The following is a 21,718-nucleotide window of genomic DNA, read 5'->3' as shown; positions in this document are numbered from 1 at the left end:
GACCAGAGGTCTAATCAGCCAGAGAAATTGTGTTTGAAAATAAAAGTTAATTAGAAATAGTTTGATTTTACAGAGTTAAGTGTTCAAACATGGTTTGTTACACACAGGTGCGCACACCTAACCATCACTGCTACCCCTGAAACAAATTCTTGTCTAACACAGATATTTATTAAACTAAAGCGAGAAAGAAAGATATGGAAATATAGAAGAGAAAGAGTCTGACAAACAATGACAGGCAAGAGCGATGTGGCAGAAAGTTAAAGTAAGGACAGAAACTGAGCAGAGGTTCTGATGCACTGATACAAATGCAGTCCAAATGAACAGCCTTTCTATGGGGAGCTGTGGTAGTGCTGCCAAGCTGTAGGCCAAAGTGCCAAACAGACAGATCAGAGAGAGAGGAAAGAGATGGAGACAAAGTGAGGCTCATGGAGAGGAGGAGGAGAAGAGTGAGCATTTGAAAAGGCACAAAAGGTATTAGTGGCTGAGAGCAAGAAAGAGAGACAGACCTCAGAAATTAGAGTATGGGAGATGCGTATATGTGTGTGAGAAAAGTGTTCTTTGGATAGTGTTCTCACAGCTGCAGGGAAGGTGAAGGGGTTCAGATTCCAATTCAACAAAACAGAGGGACCGCAGACACACACACACACACACACACACACACACACACACCCAAACTCTCAAATACTCACATGCGCATACACTCCTCTATCCAAAGTACTTCACAAAAGCTCTCACTCTCAGAAATCTGCACACACTCTGTGCTGGTCAGGGGATGTTTTAGGCCAAGACTACATCCTCTGACAAACACCTACAAACTGTCTTTTCCTAACACAGACAGACACATACACTAACATGTTTTTTTAATATACACATAGACCTCGCAAACGTAGAATTTACACAACTACACACACACACAACACAGACTTATCAAACAATGGGATATTGACAAGGAAATTATGTCATTAAGGGTGGGTTGTTGGCTGACTTCTCTCTAAATGTTCCCCCATCATTCTGCTCATTTCCTCCCTCCCTTTTCTTCCCTTCCTCCCCTCCTCTTTTCATCCATTTACGGTAGTGTTGAAAAGAAGTGAGTCAGCTTCCAGAAAAAGCCCCATCCCTGCATCATGGTCAGTGGCTGTGTGTGTTGTGTGTGTTTGTGTGTGTGTGTGTGTGTGTGTATATGTGTTTGGGTCGAATGACTGCATCAGCCTGAACAATAAGTACAGCACCGAGAACCAGACAGGGCAGCAGAGGTGGAACTGTACAGTGTGTGTGTGTGTGTGTGTGTGTGTGTGTGTATAGCAAGGGAATTTAAAGATGGACAGTAGAACAGCATCGACTGCCAACAGCAGAGGGAGATGTGGGGCAGTCTGTTCTTCCTGTGCCCTTTTGCTACAACTGTCGCACTGACAAGGACAGCAGCGCTCAGTACAAGATATGTGTTATTACTGCACCCTAGTACAGTAGTCGGTACAGTCAGTATTTATAAAGTGGACCTCTGATCTAAAGAAGGCTATCGATTTCATCCTTCATCACCATAAAAACCATACTGTTATCTTTCAGTCATTTTTCCCAGATGTAATGGATTTATCTTCTTCTGGTTTAACATCAAAGACAGGAAAAGTCTTGATCTAGCTAAAGAGAGTTGATGAATTTTCACTGCCTTGAATTAACTGTCTGTAACAATGTACTAAGAGCACAACAGATCTCATAGGATGGCCATAAATACTGTTGAAAATGGAGACTATATAACTAGTTACTTTAATGTTATTTGGGTTGTATGTTTTCTGTTGTGGTTAAGCAAATTTTGCTTGACTGCAAGTGTGATCAATTTCTGCCATTGACGCAGCTCACTGTGTTTTTGGATGTAATCTCAGTGACACAGGGATGTCTCAAGCCTTTGAAAAGAACACAGACCTCCTTGTGACGCAGATTTTGGTCCCTCTGTCGGGAGTGGTGTTATAACTGACTTTCAGGTGTCGACCTGTAAACACATATTCACAAACTGCAGAGGAGGGAGAGAGGATGAGCAGATTGCTTCCCTAAAGCAATGTCCCTCATTGTGTTTGTGTGTTTGCATGCATGTATTTGTGCATGTGCATGTTTCCCTGCAGTCCTGTCCTTCTGTCACAAGGAGCTAAGGATCTATTATTCAGGATGGCCTCATAGTATAGATGCTCATATATGCCTAAGGCAGAGTATGGGAGATAGAAGGAGTAGGAGAGATAGAATGGAGAGACAGAAAAACAGAGATGAGGAAGGGCAGCTGAAGACAGAGAGGGAAGTGAGAGAGAAAGAAAACACAAGAAAGGGAAAAAGCAAAGAAAGAATCAGACTGCAAAGATCAGAAGAAAGAGAGGGAAGCAGATAGAAACATAATGAGCTTCACTTTAAATTTTCTAACTGGATATACGCAACTTACTTCACGGTTTTAGACACATGATGTCTGTGCGCATGTGTACGTGTGAGTGTGTGTTTGTCGGACAGACATGCTTTTACAGAATTTAAAAGGATGACATCACCCTTACTCAACAGCTTAAGTTATTCACCACACAGTAGCCAAGGTGTGTCTGTCTATGTACAGGGCAGAATGTCATTTTGTGTGCGTCTGCCTGTGTGTTTGCAGGCACCCTAATAATTAGTCTATTACTAGATTAAGGCATTAATCCATGTATCATTGTTAGTTTGTTGTGGATTACCTGTGTTAGTGAATGTAACTGATTAACAGACCTGGATTTCTTTAGTTGTTTTAGTCTAATTTCTCATTTTGACTCTGTGTAGGTGCTAGTACCAGATGGAACATGGCGTTTGTCCACACAAACAGCAGCTTGGCTAACAAAGATGGAAAACAAAAATAGGGGCGATGGTGAATTGTCTTCTGTGTCACAATTTAGACACTTTGAGCACCCTCATAAAATCATGAAACCTACATCCCACAACCAGATACAACACATAGCAAATTCATTCAAGTTCACAACGATGCACAGTTGCACGTCATATGAAATATTCATTGCACACAGAAAATGAAAACATCACTGATGCTGCAAAGTTATTTGCATCTATCCTTTGATGACGTCTTTGTATTGTATCAACACCGCAGTGTTTAAAATGACAAACTACCTCAAAGCTTTCTGATAATCCCTCTGGCCTTGGTGCTGTTCATTCAACATTGAGAAAATTATAATTTCATGCCTACCAATGATTTAGGAAGAGCAGACATCAGGATGGTTCACTTTGCAGGATTTTTCTTCACATAAGCCCCTTTCAAATCATAAATCCAGAGAACTCTCTTTGAAGACTCAAAACTGTGAAATCATCACTTTTTCATGTATGGTTTTCCCCCTCCAACTAGTTCACCAATACTGAAAAAGAGTGTGACTATGTGCACTGATAAAAGGAAGACATTTGATCCTAAATTGAGCTTTAATTCAAAGTGGCTCCCCTCTTTGAATTTTGGAAACAGAAAATGCATCCCCGTTCCTGGAGAATCCCTCTGGGTATTATCAGTGTGTGAGATTGTTAAGTCAATACTAGTTGTAGTAAAGGAAAAATGTGGTAACAGCATTACAAACTCGAGTCTTCTGCTGGCTGGAATCCAACAATGCAAATCTATAGTTTGACTAAAATGACCACATTCCTGGAAAGGACTTGTGGATTCTCTCTTGCACAACTCACAGCTTTCAATCCTTTTTTTCTGTAAATACCTGTATGCAGTGCAGTAGATCCGTATGGTAGTAGCGGTCATGGTGAGCATTGGCAGCAGCTAGCGTTAGCAAGTAGTCATTCCTGGCCTGTGTCGCCTTGGAGTTACAGTCACTTCTCTTAGCTTTCAACTGAAACCAAAGAGAGACAGACGATAACACAGTTCTGCATTACAGACAAAGAAGGGAGTTTTAAGCTTTAAGTGGAGTTCATGAGTCTGATTTAGGTTCCGAAAAAAATCACTTTTGTTTTTCTTTTAAAGAGTCTGAGTGACAGCTCTGCCTTTAGAGGGAGTGATGGTGTTGTGTTCGTGTCTTTGTGAGTGAGCCCTCTTACCTTTACGCTTGCTTTCTGTAAACTAATTCTCGACTGAAAAAGACCCAGCTTAGACCTGAAAAAAAAACCCACAGCAAGCAAATAAGTTAATCGTGATGAATAATGCATCAATATCTAATCTTAATTTTAACAAATTAATATAAGGTTATCTATGTTTGTGCACTTTAAAAAAGGCTGTTTTATTTTTTGACACCACCGTTGACATTTGATTCATTCCATTTGATGGATTTAATTAAACATGATATTATTAATAACGTAGGGTAGAAAGGAGAAAAAGATCTAGGCATTTCTACAACATCATAACTCTGATCTGTAACCTCTGATTCAGAGAAGTCATCATAAATTGACCCTGAACATGCTGGGGCTTGACACCAATAAATCTTGACCTGATCCAGCCATCATGATTTATAAATATCACTGGTGACATCAGAAAGACCAGCCTGATAAAATGATAGAATGATTCTGTGTGCATGTATACAGATGGAAAATGCAGTAGGGGTGCGTGAGAATGTCTGTCACTTGCCTATACTGTACATCTGATGTGTTTCTATGTTCCCCCACTTTAGGCACCAAGTAAAAGGTTTGTTATAAGTGTAAAGTGTGTATTGTTTCTCTCCATCACACCATTTTCTTCCTGTGTGTTCCTTCTGCCCAACAATGACTAATTTAGCTATTTTTCTCTGCACAAATACACACACACAAAAACATCCACTCACGTAAATGGCCCAGAGGCAATGCAGTAATTTCTGTGGCTGTGACTTTCTACTGAGTGATAGAGAACGGAACAGAGTTGACTGGCCGATCAATGTGGGCGGTAGCCGGAGTCACGAATTCAATGAAGTGAAAATGTCGCCATAGCTAGAGCTACCTTTGGCTAGTAGGAAAACAATATTCATCAACACTGGGTCAAACTTTGATAGTAACTGTGAGACTGCACATCTCCAAAATGTTGAATTCTTATGGTATAACCTCTGCTACTCAGTTAGCTGTTTATTGAGGAAGCCTCTAAAGCTTACAATGTAATAAAAAGCAAAAAATTGGGACCAAAGTCACATGAAAAAAATGCATATTTTAATCTACCTTATCCACCTATTATCTGTCCAACAAAGGAAAACAGCAGGAAAAAAATGTATTTAAACATCTAGACATAATTTAGGTTTAGTTTAACCACAAAAGTTAACAAAACTAAGATTCTCTACTTCTGCACTGTGTTCGTCTGTATTTTCTTTGTCTGACTATCTCATAAACACCACTACATGTATGTAATTGATTGCTACTTTCAGCCTTAATGATGATGTTCCTCCCTCTCTCTCACACACACAAACACACAAACACACACACACACACACACACACACACACACACACACACACAAACACACACACACACACACACACACACACACACACACACACACACACACACACACACATACAAACACACACACACACAAACACACACACACACACACACAAAACCAAACACAACCACACACACACTCTTTGTGAGGTTAACCAACTTTTTTTTCTTAATGCTAATGTTTCTGACAACGGAAACCATCTTTTTATTCATGGCATATTTATTGCTACGTACATCCCTAATACAAACACGTGCACAGTGCCGTGGTAAACTTACTTGGCCTCTATGTCAGACTTCTCTCGTACAGCGTGGGCAACCTGCTCACAGTCGTAATACTTTTTCTTGGCTTTGGCTAACTCCTTTACCGACTCCTGCAGCTCTGCCTGAATGCCACTCAATTGATCTATGGTCTGTGAAGGGAAATAAGCAGAGCAAGTTGTTAAAGAATGTGCAGAACAACATGAGTCACATTAACTCAGTGTGAGTACATGTTAGGGTGCTGTAGAGAGGGATAGAGAACAAAGATTGCTTAAGGAAATAATGACTAATTCCTACTGTCCGCACATCCACTAACCTTTTTGAGTTGCTGTTCCTTGTAGAGTCTAACAGTCTTAGAGGGATCTGATACTTGACTCTTGTAGTTGTCACACACGTTGAGCCTCGACTGGCTCACCTGCACTGTACCTTCTAAGTAGGACCTCCACACTGCGTACACATTTCTAGTTGGAGAGAAAAAGCACAACAACACTGTTCAATTGCTGTTGTGTAACTCATAGTCCCAGGCTCAATCGGTTAAAAAAGTGGCAGAATTTTTAAATTCCCTCTACCAGCATGCGGCTACCTCTGTGGGACTAAGAAATTATATGTAAGTGCACAAGAAAAGAGCAAAGATTTGTGTAAAAACGCTGCTGTAGTTGCATGAACCTAGAGCTAGACTCAATTCGTTAATTTCTGGCTTTTATAATAAGTTGGATTCAGCTTGAGGCTTCATGTTTCACTTCTACTATTACAGTAAATTATGATTCATAAGTGCGCTGTAGACCAATTTATGTGGTGGGGTACAAAAACACAGAAGTAGTGACCAAAAGCAGACTTTCACTCCTAGCTCCTAGAAAATATGGCTGTACACACAGAAACCTACCTGTAGTCTGTTCTCTGGTCATCAGGGTTGATTCCAGGCCAGTCTCTCTTCAGGTACTGACTTGCTAACTTCTGCAGAGCCTGAAGGCACAAGATTAACAATTAGGCTGCGAGAAGAGTATCTAAATTGTGAATTCCTGCCAAATCCCTGGAGAAGATGCTTCGCAATGCTATCAGAAAACACAAATCTTCCTCTTAGAATGAAAAACCTGAAAATTACAATTTATGTGACTGAATAATGCAGAATTGATTCTCATTCAAATTGTTTGTGCTCTATCCAAAATACAGTGACTGAGATGAGAGAAAATAATGTCTACTGCTCACCGTTCATAGGGAAGATAACACATTAAAATATTTTACTTGACTGGAATTTATTTACTATTGATTGATAATATAATGTAAGAAAATAAGACAGGAGGTGGAGGTGAGAACATGACAGCGTGAAGTTTCATCAGGTCAAATATTTTCTTTATTAGTAAGGGTAGACATTAGGACTGGAGTGCATCATAATTATATTGTGCTTATATCATACCATTGCCCAATCAAATGGAAAAAGAGAAACTGTGTTTAAATTATCCATTTCATTCAATTTTAACCACTATTAACTTTGTTTACCGATGAAATAACTGGTAACTTAGCAAGAGGCATAGGCATTTCAGTTAAATGTACCTTATGCACTGATTAAGAATAGAAGATAAACTCTTGACCAGTACTATGTTCTAAGCGTCTAACATAAGCATGACTTTGACAGATAGCTGTCAGAAACAAGTTCTTTTTCCTGGCCATGGTATTAAGTATTTTAATTACAAGAATGCATGCAGAGATTTTAAGAAACTGTCACAGCACTGCTAAAAGTCTTTCATAAAATAACCTTTGTTGGCCCAGAGCTTTTTTAGAGGACTGAGGTTACGAAAAGGTCAGAAGTCTGAGGCAGGAAAAATTAAGGTTTCCCTTTACAAACTGTACACATTTTACAGTTCACTTTGGGTGGTAAGAAGATGCACTTAGTTAACCGGGTCAGGATGTACAGTATCACGTTGAACAGCTCTACTGTGGCTGATGGTGACTTCATTTTCTCTGTTTTGTTCTGTAGAGCGATTATATTTCTATTTCAAGCACACAGCCAAAATCTTGACTTTTGCACTCAGCAAACGATACCACTATAAAATGGATTAGCTCTGTGTCAGCAACAGTGAATCCCCAGTCAGCTCCTGGGTGTACGAGCAGAAACCCAAGGGCTGCAAGAAAGGGTAACCTAAATCTTCTGGACTGGGTCACTGTGTCAGTAGCGACAACTTGCAGACACTCCGCCCTTGTGTGCCTGTGTATCTGTGGATGAGTGCATATGTATGTGCAGGAATGGCTGGGAGAGCAAATCTTCATTTTTAAAACAGGTGTTAACAAACCAGGACAACCCAAACAGGGCCAACAGAGCTTAGGGACACACTTGTACTCATCTCTCCTCCATATAGATGTGGTTGTAAATCTGATCTCATTTCTGTTTACAAATCTCCTCCTCTGTCTCCCAATCATCAACTCTCCATTTCTGTCTCTCTCCATCTCCATCTTTCACTTTCCATTTCTAACATTACGATTCTCACAGGTCTATTTTCCAAATGCTATACTATCGCTTCCCTCATCCCCATCACCCAAACATTAATTTCCATATATCTTCACCCTCTTTCCATTCTCCTTCTCTCTCATATCAAGCTGTTTGGTTGTGTCCGTTTTCAAATTTCCACGCCTCTCTCTCTCATTCATTGAATCACCTATCTCTCTCTCATCTTGCCCTTTTTACCTTTCACAGATGGTAAATGAGGCAATCAAAAAAAACAAAAACAACATAAAAAAAAAAACATCTACCAGTTTTTTATCATGTTACTTGGACCCGAAATTTGGTTCCCTCCAGCTGACACACAAGATTGTGTCCTGGGGGAGACAGTGGCCGCATGACCCCTGGCACCTGCCAGCTAAATCCTCTAGAATAAAAGGAGAGCTTTTTTCTAGAAAAGAAAAACTTCACCCCATTACCTCTGCACTGTTCCTGTTTGGTTGAATTGGAAGCAAACCGAGTACATATTTTGTAGTAGATTGAATTATGTGCAAAGGGCAGTACCACTTTGCGTCATACTGTGTCAGAGCTGCCATTAAGTGAATAAATTGGCAAAGTAGTCATGGTCCATTTTGGTTCATATTTGCTGACTTTCTATGCATTTATTTTTTTCTTCATTTAGCACCTTTTAATCTGTCCTTACCCCACATGCATGGTATCCTTTTTTGTCAGCACAAACTCAGCTGTAACTCTGACTAATCATTTTGTCAAAACGATTATCTGATCATTTTTACAAATCTTCACTTGTATCCTCAAATCCTCAAAATGTTATTATAAAAAAGCTCAAGGATGTGAAAAAAATTGCTTGCTATTTATACGTACAAATGTGTATTTTTTCGTTGAAAGTATATGTATGCCTGTAACTAAATCACTGAAATTATTAATTCAAAGTTTTAAAAACCTATTTCAAAATTTTTATGGTTTACAGACATAAATGAAAGCCCCACATAATCACTTTCAACTGGTTTTCTAAGCTTGTGTCTACAGGATATATCAATAAAGTTTCTTAATATAAATAAAACACAGTCGGTGTAATCACTGATGAATAGACTGACTGCTGAGGGTTAAAACATGGCTTACAGGGAGAAGAGTAACACATTAACTAACTAACTGTATAGGTACCTGAGGAAACAGTGACCGAGTGCCAGTCTCGTTTATGTTAAGCTACAGTGAGAGGTGTAAGTGCTAGAAAAATATGAGATAAAGTAAATTCACACACACACATGCTCACGCATGAATAAATGTATGCACAAAGTAACCTGTGGCACAAAAACGGCACTGTCCAGTGCATGAGGAATCACGTTTGCTTCAAGAATAGTCAGCTTCTCTCTGTGTCACTCTCTAGGGAAGGGTGGAGTGGGTGTGGGTGGTTTTGATGAAAGACTTTGAGACTGTGTGTGTGCATGTTTCTTTGAAAAAGGGACTGTGTGTGAAGGAGGGCTGAAGAGACATACAACATTAAAACTGCAACAGAAGTGCCAGGGATTTAATTACCTTCCTGTTGTATAAAGAAGGATCATTTGTGTTTGTGTTTTATGTGTAAAATACTGTATACTTGTATGCATTTGCATTCGTGTGTGTGTGCGCGCGTGTGCGCGTCTGGAGGGGTGGGGGAGGTGTTAGTTTGGTTAAGTGAGGACAGGAGGACTGATTTGACAGCTTGACTTTTGTCCCACAATGCTCCCAACCAATTTAGCTTTCTTGTAAAGGTTCACATTGTTACTCAAATTGCGGTCACATAAAATCTGCTGCACACAGAATACTACCTACACTTAAAAAAGAACCTCAGAACCCTGCAACAGTCAAAATGTGATACATAGTGACACATGTAACAGTACCATGACACCAGATATCTTGGATTTGGTCCAGTTGGATATCTGGGATCAGCCCTCATTATAGTCCCCTTGTGGAGACTATGAGCATGTCCTTCAGCCAGTTGACTGTTTCAATAAAGGATAGGTTCACGATCATGTTCATGTCTATCACGTCTATCTTAAAATAATGCTCACATTCCCAGATGTAAATTGAAAAAGTTGTTGGTTGCTATAACCGTTTCTCCCGTTCATACTGACTGTGCACAGATCCCTAAAATAACTCCCCTGTAAGAAATAGGGAACAGAGGAAATGACAAAGGAAAACATACTAAATTTGGAAGATATCCACCTGATCTTGCTGTAGGGCAAAGGCAAGCAAGTTTTTGATATCTGTCACTCATCTGTCTGACTTCCATTTTCTCAAATATAACAATCCCCACTGACTCCGGGGGAGCATGTGTCCCCTGCACTTTTTTAATACTCTGAGTCTATGATTTTTCTCTGGCACAATTGGTAGAAACATAATTTCCACAGGCAAATCACACAAATCTCCAACTGTTAATATGTTATTAACTTTTATATCATGGCCACTAAAAATTCTGCATTCTTATTGTTTGCAAGGTACGGATTAACTCTTAGTAGCTGGACAGTTTAACCGGACACCAGTGACATGGGTGCTGCCATTCTAAATGAATGCGCCCATATTAAACTGAAGGCAAAGACAGCATCAGATGAGCCTCAGCTATAGAGCACGGAGCTAGGGTTATTTGTGTAACCACGAACAACAACTGGAAAAAAATAAAAGAGTAATAACTTCTCAATCTGTGTATGTGTGTGAGAGAGCTCTTCATAACACTATCTCGACTTGACAGACAGTTTTGATTATTAGGATTAAAAAAACTCCTGGTTGAGCTTTGCGACCCCCTTCCTGTTCAGCTATTTGTTGCCTAGCAACACAAAGGACAGAAGTTATGATTCTCAGGAACTAAGTTTGATGATGTTTAGGAAAGCTAGATCAAAATTAGTTATATGTGTAAATTAACGACTGATATTTTTAGTTTGATTACATTGCCAAGTAGCCATGGTAGAAGTGGGACAATACCTTCCCAGTTTTTACGTTCCATGATTGTTATGGATTCAATGGAGGCAAACCAACAGACGCAAAGCCCATGCATTATCTGTTACAATCATGGAACATACAACTTGACGAATATTATCCCCTATCCCCTCATATATATCTAATAGGAAATGAGCTTTCCAGTTTCACTATGGGCAGAGTTACAGTGGGCAGGAAAATAAAATAAATTAATAAATCCAAATGCTTTCTTCCTAAATACTCTTTTTGGAGTCTACTTGAAAACCATTTGTGTGCAGTACATTTCTGATCCTAGTCAGCTTATGTGCCTACTGAATCCCCAGTAACTCCTACTGCTGGTTGATTCCCATCTCGTACATTAGAATAGTCTTAGAAGGGGGTCGCTTTAAAGCCAGGATGGACAGAGGTAACAATTACAGCAACCAAAAACTGTTTCAGGGTACTGTATATATATAGGTATGTGGGTATTGCAGACTTGAAGAAATCTGAACATGCCCGTTATTTATACGTGGGTGTTCCAAAATATAAAGTAGTGGGAATGACGTTGTCTAATAGTGACCCATTCAGACATGACACAGACCACCTCCATCTCCTGGCTTTAAACCTTTTTTTTAATGCCAGGACACAATTTAAAGCCTCTTAGATGAGTTTATAGTGACAGGCCTGCTATCTGAACAAGAGCAATGGCAGCCAAACTTGGCAATGACTGAATGGTGAGAAGCACACTGAGTGACTGATTTGTGACAGCTTCACTGAGGTGCTGGTGGCGGACTTGGGAGGATTTCGGGTAATATTTAGTTTCCCCTCACTGCCTTCCTCTATCTTTTTATTTTCTACTAGACATCTCATCTACTCATCCCTCCATCCCCCTTTCATTGCTGTCATCACATTACCACACCTGAACAGCACGCTGCTGTGGCAACCCCTCTGCCCTTCTTATGTGGTCTGGGTAAGGGGAACTGCTACTTGTAAAATGCACACATATGGTGAAACACTCACACACATACCTCCTGTTTTTGTTATCAGAGTGGCAAACAGGGTACCCAGACAGGAGGATATCCTGAGGAAACTTGTGTGTGTGTGTGTGTGTGTGTGTGTGTGTGTGTGTGTGTGTGTGTGTGTGTGTGTGTGTGTGTGTGTGTGTGTGTGTGTGTGTGTGTGTGTGTGTGAGAGAGAGAGAGTTTGTGTGTGAGAGTTTGTGTGTGTGTGAGAGTGTGTGTGTGTGTGTGTGTGTGTGTGTGTGTGTGTGTGTGTGTGTGTGTGTGTGTGTGAGAGAGTGTGAGAGACAGAGAGAGAGACAGAGAGAGAGACAGAGAGGGAGAGAAGGGTTGATAGACCGTGAAAAAGTAAAAGGAAGAGGAAGAGAGACGGAATATGTATCTTAAGCATGAATGTTAGTAAGCTAACGGCCTGTAATTATTTTCATTACTATAAAATGGTCTCTGTGAGTTCACTTGTGTGTTTACAGCTGCATTCTGGCAATTTCTAAAGTCCATGCGAGACATTATAATTACAGGTAAAAATAAGGAAATGTAATTGTTGCTCATTGTTACCCAGAACGCTGACTTTTTTTTTTGCAGAATGAAATGGCTACTGTTAACTTGTCCTTTCATTTCCCACACCAAAATTTGTCTCAACTATCCAAACAACAGCAACTGATGCTTACTTTAGAGCAAACATAATTGAGAGGTACTGTATAAACGATAAACAGGAAATAAAGAAATGGAGAGATAAAGAATGAGAGTTGAGGACACTTTAAAAATCATTTATTAGTGACTGTCAGTCAATTTCAATTTTTCATTCTTCCTTTCGCAACTTTACTCTTTCCATCCATTCGTCACCGTTATATCAGCTGCTCAATCTGCCAGACAACTGCGCAGAAAGTTACCTTGATACTTCAGCCTTCTGTTCACTCTAGCTCAACCACTCACTTTCTATCTGCTGTCTCTCTCTGATTTCTTCCTGCCTTTGTGTGTCTGCCTTTTCAACTCCCTTACTTTCTAAACTTCCTCCTTAATCAATATACTTGATTTTCTCTCCCGTGTCTTCCGGTCTGCACTTCTCTGCCCCAAAGCTCTCTGCCCCAAAGCTCTCTGTCCCAAAGCTCTCTGTCCCGTTTATGTGTGTGTATTGGGTTAAGTTGTCTTTGACATCACATCTATAGAGTAAGCTGTGGTAAAGTCAGGGTATAAGTGAAAGGAGGTTAAATGTATGAGGAGGAAGACAGAGTGAGAGAGAAAGAGAGAAGACAGAACTAATCTTTTTTTGGTTGGACCACAACAAAGAGGCTAGCCTTACAAAAGCTAATGTACATGACTGACTTATATAGTTACACCACTAGTCAGCCAAATGCCACGTGACTGAGTGATGAACTTATAACATTTGTCAGCCAACCGAGTTTTGGAGTTTCCCCATTGGCCATTGCTCATTCAAAATGAATTGGGATGAGCAGTTTATATTGCGTTCTCAGGAGGACATTTACAGGCAGTGTTGCAAACTTAGATGTACAATATGTGATTTACCTGATGTACAGTATGTGTGTGTGTGTTTGTGTGAGACAAAACAGGGAGATAAGAGAGAAATCCACACTTTCCTCATTGCTGTCTCTTGTGTTGTCTCAGACTTGTTTCGCATCTATTAACTTTGTAAAAATCAATTTAGATCAAATATTGGTTCCATATCGGACACATTAGAGATAAATGCATTAACAACAAGATAGATATTATGGATGTCTGCACAAGCTACAGTTCTGTAAACTATGTCCCAATGTATGGAAAGAAAAAAAGGGTAACAAGGAAAGAACAAAAAGATGGAGAAGAAAGGAAAAAATTTAAAAACAAATTACAAAGAACTTTTGAGTGTGTTTTACATTTAAAGATTATCTACTGTGGGTTGACTGTTCTGTTCTGATGTATAAACTGAACCTAAGAATTCAAAATCTAGTTAGAGAACTTAAAGGCCATGAAAAACATCCATAATGCTACCGCTGATTTACATTTGGGACACGACACACAGCTACAGCCACAGCAGGCTGGCCTTTTTGGGCAGTGCAGTGAAGTGTGACCCCAGCCTAAAACTATTCCAGAAATGTTGATCGTGGGAGGAGAATATAGGACAAATAGCTAACACTCACATGCTAACACACACAAAGAAAAACATGGAGCTTTTGAGTGACGGCTGGTAATTGCAGTTGACTCCTTCACAGAGGCGACGTCTGATCTGACACAGTGGAAGGACAAAGGTTAAACGACAGTATCTTCACTTTCTCTATCACTCTGTTGTCCTCTCTACAACACCCCTCTGGTCTTTTTCTCTAGCTCTTTCTCTGTTTTGTTAAATTTTCATGTTTGTTTCTTTCCCTGCCTCTCTGGCTGTCCCCTTACAGCTTGAACAGCCGGGAGGGGACCAGTGAGTGAGCAGAGTTTCCATGAGTAACTGCCAGTGGTCAACTACCTGAGTGTCTAGTGGAGAAAGAGACAAGAGGCAAGGGCAGATGTGCCATTATAAAATGCTGCTGTGATAAAGAGAAAAGGGAGCAAAGAGTTAGTTTGCTTATCGGGTGTTGAAACAAAACTAATTTCCCATTCATCAAACATCTATAAAAGAAATCACTGGTCTCAGACATTCCCACACATTAATACACACACATACTTGCACACGCCTACAATTAGCAGGGAAACCATTCTCCTACTGAGTAGGGGGGCTGTTGCTAGGCAACCTCTATTTCTACAATGAACGAGACAGCGCCGAGGGAGAATAGTTAGAGACAGAGAAATAGCTAAAGGGAGGGGGAGATAATGTCAGAAACCAGAGGGGTTGACCACAGGAAAATCACACTTAATCATTCAAACCACATGCAAATGAAGACACACACACACACAAACACACACACGCACACACAAACGAGCACTTTTCTCCTCTCCCTTTCTTCCCTTCTCTCTCTCATCCTCTCATGTGTATATGTCTATGGATATTAGGGCTACAAATAAGAGCTATTTGTGTGGACAGCTGCATAGGGTGAATATGTTAATGTGTAGTTAAGAGCCAGATGGATAATGTATTAGAATGTTTTTCATTAAGCTACAGGAGGATTTTGCAGCTGAGAGGTTTTTAAGCGTCTGTATGGATGTGTGTGTGAATGTGCATGTGAAGGGAGCTTAAGCTCAGCAGCATCATAACATAATAGAAATCAGACAGTCTTTCACATTGTTGGCAACAGGCCCTGCTTGGTTTCTACTTAGACACCACTCAACTAATGCTTAGTAAGAGGAGAATGCTGATGCAGCCTTCTCCTGGGAAATGTATTTTGGTTTTGTACAGAGTGGCTGTCTTATGGGTGAAAATAATTTCATGGTAAGGAAACAGTCATTCTTCAGTCATTCCCACTGTGTTTAGAAATATAAACATTGCAAATATCTTCCCTCAAGTCTGAATACTGATGACATAGTTGATTTTATAGCCCTTTAGCTCAAAATAACTTGCTGTTTCAGTGGGATCAAAAGCTATGTTTCATTAAAATCAACATTGACATTATCTTAATTCAGTGTGATTTCATTTCACTGCCTCAAAAAGTAAAATCTTAAAATAGAGCAGCATTTTAAAGCAGTTATTAGATTATTTTCAATATCAATTAATCTGTGTTTTCTTGATCATTTTGTATATAAAATGGAAGAAGGTCATACAAAATGACAATTATAATATCCCCATGTGCTAGTGAATACATTTTGAGTTTAGCACTGTTACTTAGGTCTGCCTGGCTTTAAGCCCCCAGTAAGAGAAAGAGGAGGACAGATTGTAGCTGGATGAATTAGCACAGACCAGACCTTCTAGTTTGGAAATGGGAGATTGAAACCCTGCCTGTTAGAGAAGTCTATTCAAACAAATGGGCTGCTTTAGGGCTGCTTGATAGGTAGAACTGCTAGTGGAAAGAATAAGAAGCAGTTTACTCTGAAAAATGGCTACATAGTCTATTGCTGAGTGGATATAGGCCTTATTTACATGCAAAAACCCTTTGCTATCTCTAACCTACAAGATTCCTGATTACTATGCACCATTTCATAAATCTGAAAACAGCAAAAAAGAATGCCTGGGAGAAAAAGAGAAACAGGGAGAAAGAAAAATTGAAACATCTGTGAATAACCAAACAGGATTATGGGAAGTGAAACCAAATGTGGCCTGTAGCACATGTGTGAGTTTTTATTCATTGGAACAATGAATCAAAAATAAATTGTCAGAAAGCTACTTACCTAAGTTAGCTGCACATACAGTATGTACTTCCCCTCAAAATCTTATTTTAATCATATTTTAACTAGGTAAGGTGATCAAGCGTACATTCTCATTTTCGTCAACAGACTGGAGGAGACACACACTGCAAATAGTTGTAAATAAACCAACATTTTTTTTTAACCTATTACATATGTGTACTGTAAAGTTTTCACAATTGCAAGATAAGATAATGTTTTGCAGCAATACAGAAGATTATATTGGAGATTCAAAGCTTCATTGCACCTATTAAAGCAATTTAATAAGTTTTACAATTTCATTTTAGTATATAAAGAAAAGAAACAGCAATTGGTTCAACTGAGTTTGAGATTATGCCAGAAAAAATATTTCATGCCCATCACACCTTAAAAAAGGGATCAACAGGTAAAAAGGGATTAAAGCCTGCTATCTGCATAGAAGGTACTCTAATTACATGAGGGGTTTGCCGAGTATCAGTTCTGCTTTGCCAAATTTTTGCTTGAGGCCTCAGTTGCAAACTCGGCTCTACAAGGCAAAGTGGCCGTTTATGTTGGACTGAACTATTGCTCGAGACTCTCATTGGAACATTTCACCATTTAATTAGTTCCTTAATCTTTTCTAATGTGTTCACATACTCTGACTGTGGTCGGTTGACTTAAACAAAAAAACCCTTAAGCATTAATTTAGCCGTTTAAGCTGCAACAAATGTCCTGAACTGTCAGGTTTAACTGAGTGGTTAATCAGTCAAAGGTGGGATAAAAAGACATGTTTAAATTTGCAACCTCAAAATATAGTTTCAACAAAGCAACATATTAAACTGAATCAACATTAACTGATTGCCTTTAATTTAGAAACAACAAAACTAAAGAAATTGGAGTGCGCGCACCAAGTGTACTCCAAGACAAGACAGTCAAGTCTTACTGAAACATTAGGCGCTTAATGCAGGCTTTTCGTCAGGCTTTACAAGAATTCTGAAGCTGATGTACTGGGATTTATTTATATATTCAAATTTTTAAAAATCCAATTTAAAAATGTTTGAAATACAGTATGTCCTATATAATCCTTCTGAGGCTTCCCCATCCTAATTATATGTTGTGGATCATACAAAAAATACAATCCACAACATCATAACCTTACTACAATTAGTGCTGGACTTACGTTGACAAACCTCACCCTAACCCATAAATCCTCACATTCTTTTTACATAACTTTAACCTGCAGCATCAAAGCATTTCCAGTCACACTCCAGTACAGTTTGATATTAGAAGATGGAGGTCCATCCTCATCCACAAGCTCCCCAACCACAACTGAATGTGAGTGTGGATAAGGCACTGCTGTGATTTGAACCCAGGATCTCCTGTTTACTAGACAGGCACTTTGACCAACTAGGCCACATCACGATGCCAATGAGCTGGCCAACTAAGCCACAGCACCATGCCAATGGGCTGTCAAAAAGCAAATCTTCAGGTTCAGGCAACCTCAAAATAGGATTTCACAAAAGCAACTTGTTGAACTGAACCTCCTACTAACACATAAAGGTTTATGGCCTTTCAGAAGTAGTTCAAAAGACGTGGTGTACGACCACGTCAGAAATCAAATGTGTTCCCAGTTGTTCTGAATGGCTACACTGAAAGGCATAGTGAAAAGCCGGCTGTGATAGCAATCTTCAAGTTGACAACCTCAAAATAGAGTTTCATAAAAGAAATATTACAAACACATAAACCGATGTGTTTTTGTTTTCATAATTTCAACTTCCACCATCAAAGCGTGCACATTTGTACAGCAGTTTATCTTAAAATGTAAGAAGTGAAGCTGTATTAGAACATGGGTAAAAGTTGGTAGTTCTGAGTAGTTATTTAGGGAGATGACAGCATTTCCCACTGGCCCCTCCTTCATTCACATTCTCCAAGATTTTAACTGCCAACTTTCATCATGCGGCTAAGCGCACATTCAGCACAAGTCAAGCCAGTCTTACCTGCGCATAGTCTCTCTCCAGCTGTCCCTTCTTCAGACTGTAGCTCCTATAATGAAAGACAGAGACAAAGATATGTTTAAGTGTTTGAAGGAGGTAAAGAAAAGAGACGTATACATATTATAGACAGGAGGATAAATCTCTAAATCTGATGTTTTACATTAATAGTTTCTGTTCGGTAATGAAAAAAGCACAAGTGTAACATCAATCATGTTTAGTCCCCTTATAAATCTCAGGAGTGGACTCTGATGTAAACATTATGCAGAGAAGCAGAGAGAAATTACATTTTTTTCTGTCTCTTTACTCCCAGTTCCTTCAAATAATAAAAAAAATATATATATATATTTTTTTTTAATTGCTCCAGTTCTGACCAATAAAATGCACAAACCAATACAAACATCCCCATCACCCTCTCAACATCACACAACATCCTGGAAGCAGAGACAGTGAAAGTTCTTATCACATCAAAAGAATGTGCAGAATGAAAAACATAACATTAGATATACGATTGCACTTTTTTTTTATGCTTCTTTGTGACTAGCTATGTTTGCTGTGTTTCTCCTCTCTGGACTCTGTTTTGCAAAGGAGACATAGTTTTCAACGGATTGGATAACAAGTCTGTAACAAAATAGTTTCATAAATGAAATATATTACATTTAATCAACAAAAGCTTGTTGCTTCTAAGATAGAAATAAACCTTATTATGGTGACCCAATAGTGCTGGAATACAGAAAAGGTACTACTGGGATTTGAACCCAGAATCTCTGGTTTACTAGACAGGCACTTTAACCAACTAAGCCACAGTGCCATGACCCTGGAAAGAATCGTCGTAATTTTTACATTACGATTACGTAATTTTTAAATCCGAAAAACAGATTCCAAAACGACAATATATTGCATTGAATCACCATAAACGGATGTGTTTAGGGTAAGACAATATTTAAGTAATTAGGCAAACTTGAGTAAGCACCAAGTCTTAGGCTTCCTGGCCTGTCTTATAAGGCTTGAATGATACTGTACATTTTAATGTCACATGACAAAGCAGCATAAAATTAAGGATGATTTGGTTAACATCTCAGTGCAGTAGAGGAGGATTTACAGTTAATTTTGGTCAGCATGTAGGTTTAATGAGCCATGTTGAAATCGCTCTTTGAAACCTGTAGTTTTAAAACAGGGATGCGTATCAATAGGACCAACTTGTGTGTCTAAGTATATTCGAACACAAAATAAGTAACTGAAAGCAGATAGGTATTATGTAGACCAAATAATGACTTTTGTTGTGTGCCAACTGAGGGAGACAGAAAGAGATCAAGCAGTTTTACTATTTTTTTGGAGTTTCAGTGTGGACGGGGATCTTTACAAAAACGATCACTAGTGTGGATAGGAGGTGTTTTCACATGTAAATGGAAACATAGTGTGGAAAAGGTTTGAGAAATAACCTAATCATTAGCATTCTCTTTTTGTTCATTCACATGTAGATGTTTAGGACTCATTAGCCTACTTGGGAGCTCCAATTTCAATCACATGTTCAGGCTTGATAAGAAGGTTTGGACCCAGTTTTTGTGAAAGTGATTTCTTTGTCAGACCTGTGATCTATATTATGTGAGGAACAATAAATAGAAGATTGGGTAGACTTGTATGAATGGCATCGGCAGATACAAGAGACTCAAATCTAGATTGGGTGCCATAAAAACAAAACAGAGAGTAGGAAATCCTATAATGAACAATTGCAGATTATTGTCAAAAAAATAGTGTATATTTTTTTGGACATTTGAATTATAGTGCACTATTCACAATTTACCTAATGCAAGAAGAAACCATTTTCCTGACTCCATGCATCAAGAACTGCTTCTCAACCACAATCAAAATATCTACCATGACATTAAATTATAGAGCAGTATTTAGTTAGCTCGGTGTTTAACATAGATTAAATGATTTAAAACCCATTTGCTCTAACTGTTTCCAAAATGCAGTGGCTCTAGGCCTTTGCTAAGCATAGGTTTAAATCATCTATTAGAACAGCAGATAATATATGTAACCCAAAGATATATTTTGTGTCTATATAATAATAAATTACACGTTTTATACAGCAGTATTAAATTTCATTGTAACCTCAACTCACCAAACTAGTGCTGTTTAAAATAAACTTCACATAACAGACTGTGTGAGGGAAGTTAGCAGCTACAATTAAGTGACAACAGGGCAGGGAAACAGCGGGGGAAGACGCGGAGAGGAAGACAACACTTACTGTAAGCATAGACAGCATAATTACTGCCAATTCTCTCTATGCTAATTACAGCCCAAACAAATAGGGCTTTGCTTCTTGTCAAATGTTTCCCAAGGCATGATTTTGTGTAAAAGCAGCTGTGTGCAGTCTGTTTTCTAAACAGAGGCTGCATTAGATTTCTGGGTTTAATGGTTTAAAAGAGACGTGAAATTATTAATGACTGAACCTTTCTTTTTAATCGTGCACAGAGAGATAAATACAAAACTGCAGTACTTCCAACTGACAATTATCTACTGCTAGAGGCTTGAGCACGTGTTCAGTGTTGAACTCCACCCCCGTGCATGTCAGTTGAAATACGACACGCTCCCCTCTCGCTTCCACTTCCGCCCTTCAGCACTGAGTCTGCAGTCTAACTCACACATGCTCAGGCAGTCTCACAAGCCTCGTTGGCGCAGTAGGCAGCGCGTCAGTCTCATAATCTGAAGGTCGTGAGTTCGAGCCTCACACGGGGCAGGTCTTTTGAAAGAAACCTTAATAAACAGTAACAATCTGCTATCCCCACAGAACAGTGAAGACACCAGATGAAGTAACTATAAAACCAACTCCAACGTAATACCTATGAAAATTTTCAAAATTAATCAAAAAATGGTTTAAACTAGAAAAGAATTTAGTGATTCAATTCCTATAACTATAGTAGTTACATTAACATGATGAAATGTTTGCATAATCAACATTTATGTGATTTATCACATAAAAATGAGCTTAACAAGTCATCCTACTTTACAACACAACACTTGATGATCGGAGACGTGAATGTGAAAACTTGAAAGTCAAAATTGTTTATTGACTCGGGGCATTAAAGTTCTCTTTCTTCTTGCTGTCAGACAGATGTGTGTGCTCAGTTCCAAACTAAACTAGATCGACAGTGACAGCCGTTTGTATTCTTCATATCAGTATTAGCGTGCTGCAGTACAAAGCCCTGACAAACACAGCTCTGCTGTTATGTATGCAGCCTCTGTTGTGCAACAGAAAAATTATACACAGTTTCAGTGTTTAAATAGAATTGATATATGTATATGTGCAAAAATCTTATAAACTAATCCACATAACCCTCTTTCAATTTAGAACAGAACGTTTCACGTATAAACAGCTTTCATAAGCCTCCAATGTCCACAACCAAACAAAAATTGTTATACACACAACTACTAAGACTAAAGAG

The 21,718-nt window shown here is 39.0% G+C and overlaps 1 protein-coding gene and 1 non-coding gene across 6 annotated transcripts in view; one reads left to right on the top strand and one right to left on the bottom strand.

Annotated features, from left to right (window-relative positions):
* Positions 1 to 21,718, bottom strand: part of LOC120791588 (F-BAR and double SH3 domains protein 2-like) — a 68,032-nt gene that overhangs the window by 28,184 nt on the left and 18,130 nt on the right. For all 5 annotated transcript variants that reach the window (XM_040130050.1, XM_040130055.1, XM_040130053.1 and 2 more), the window contains exons 3-8: positions 18,276 to 18,321; positions 6,539 to 6,618; positions 5,972 to 6,116; positions 5,674 to 5,807; positions 4,039 to 4,093; positions 3,705 to 3,833 (exon numbers count right to left, since the gene is read on the bottom strand). In XM_040130050.1, the coding sequence (XP_039985984.1) occupies positions 3,705 to 3,833; positions 4,039 to 4,093; positions 5,674 to 5,807; positions 5,972 to 6,116; positions 6,539 to 6,618; positions 18,276 to 18,321 (589 nt within the window). The remainder of the gene's footprint in view (positions 1 to 3,704; positions 3,834 to 4,038; positions 4,094 to 5,673; positions 5,808 to 5,971; positions 6,117 to 6,538; positions 6,619 to 18,275; positions 18,322 to 21,718) is intronic.
* On the top strand, positions 20,940 to 21,012 carry trnam-cau. The gene has a single exon. It is a non-coding gene; the product is annotated as a tRNA-Met (tRNA).

The sequence above is a fragment of the Xiphias gladius genome, chromosome 7, assembly GCF_016859285.1.
Source record: "Xiphias gladius isolate SHS-SW01 ecotype Sanya breed wild chromosome 7, ASM1685928v1, whole genome shotgun sequence".
NCBI lineage: Eukaryota > Metazoa > Chordata > Actinopteri > Istiophoriformes > Xiphiidae > Xiphias > Xiphias gladius.
The sequence above is the reverse complement of the archived record's forward strand: the minus strand, read 5'-3'. Positions and strand labels throughout refer to the sequence as shown.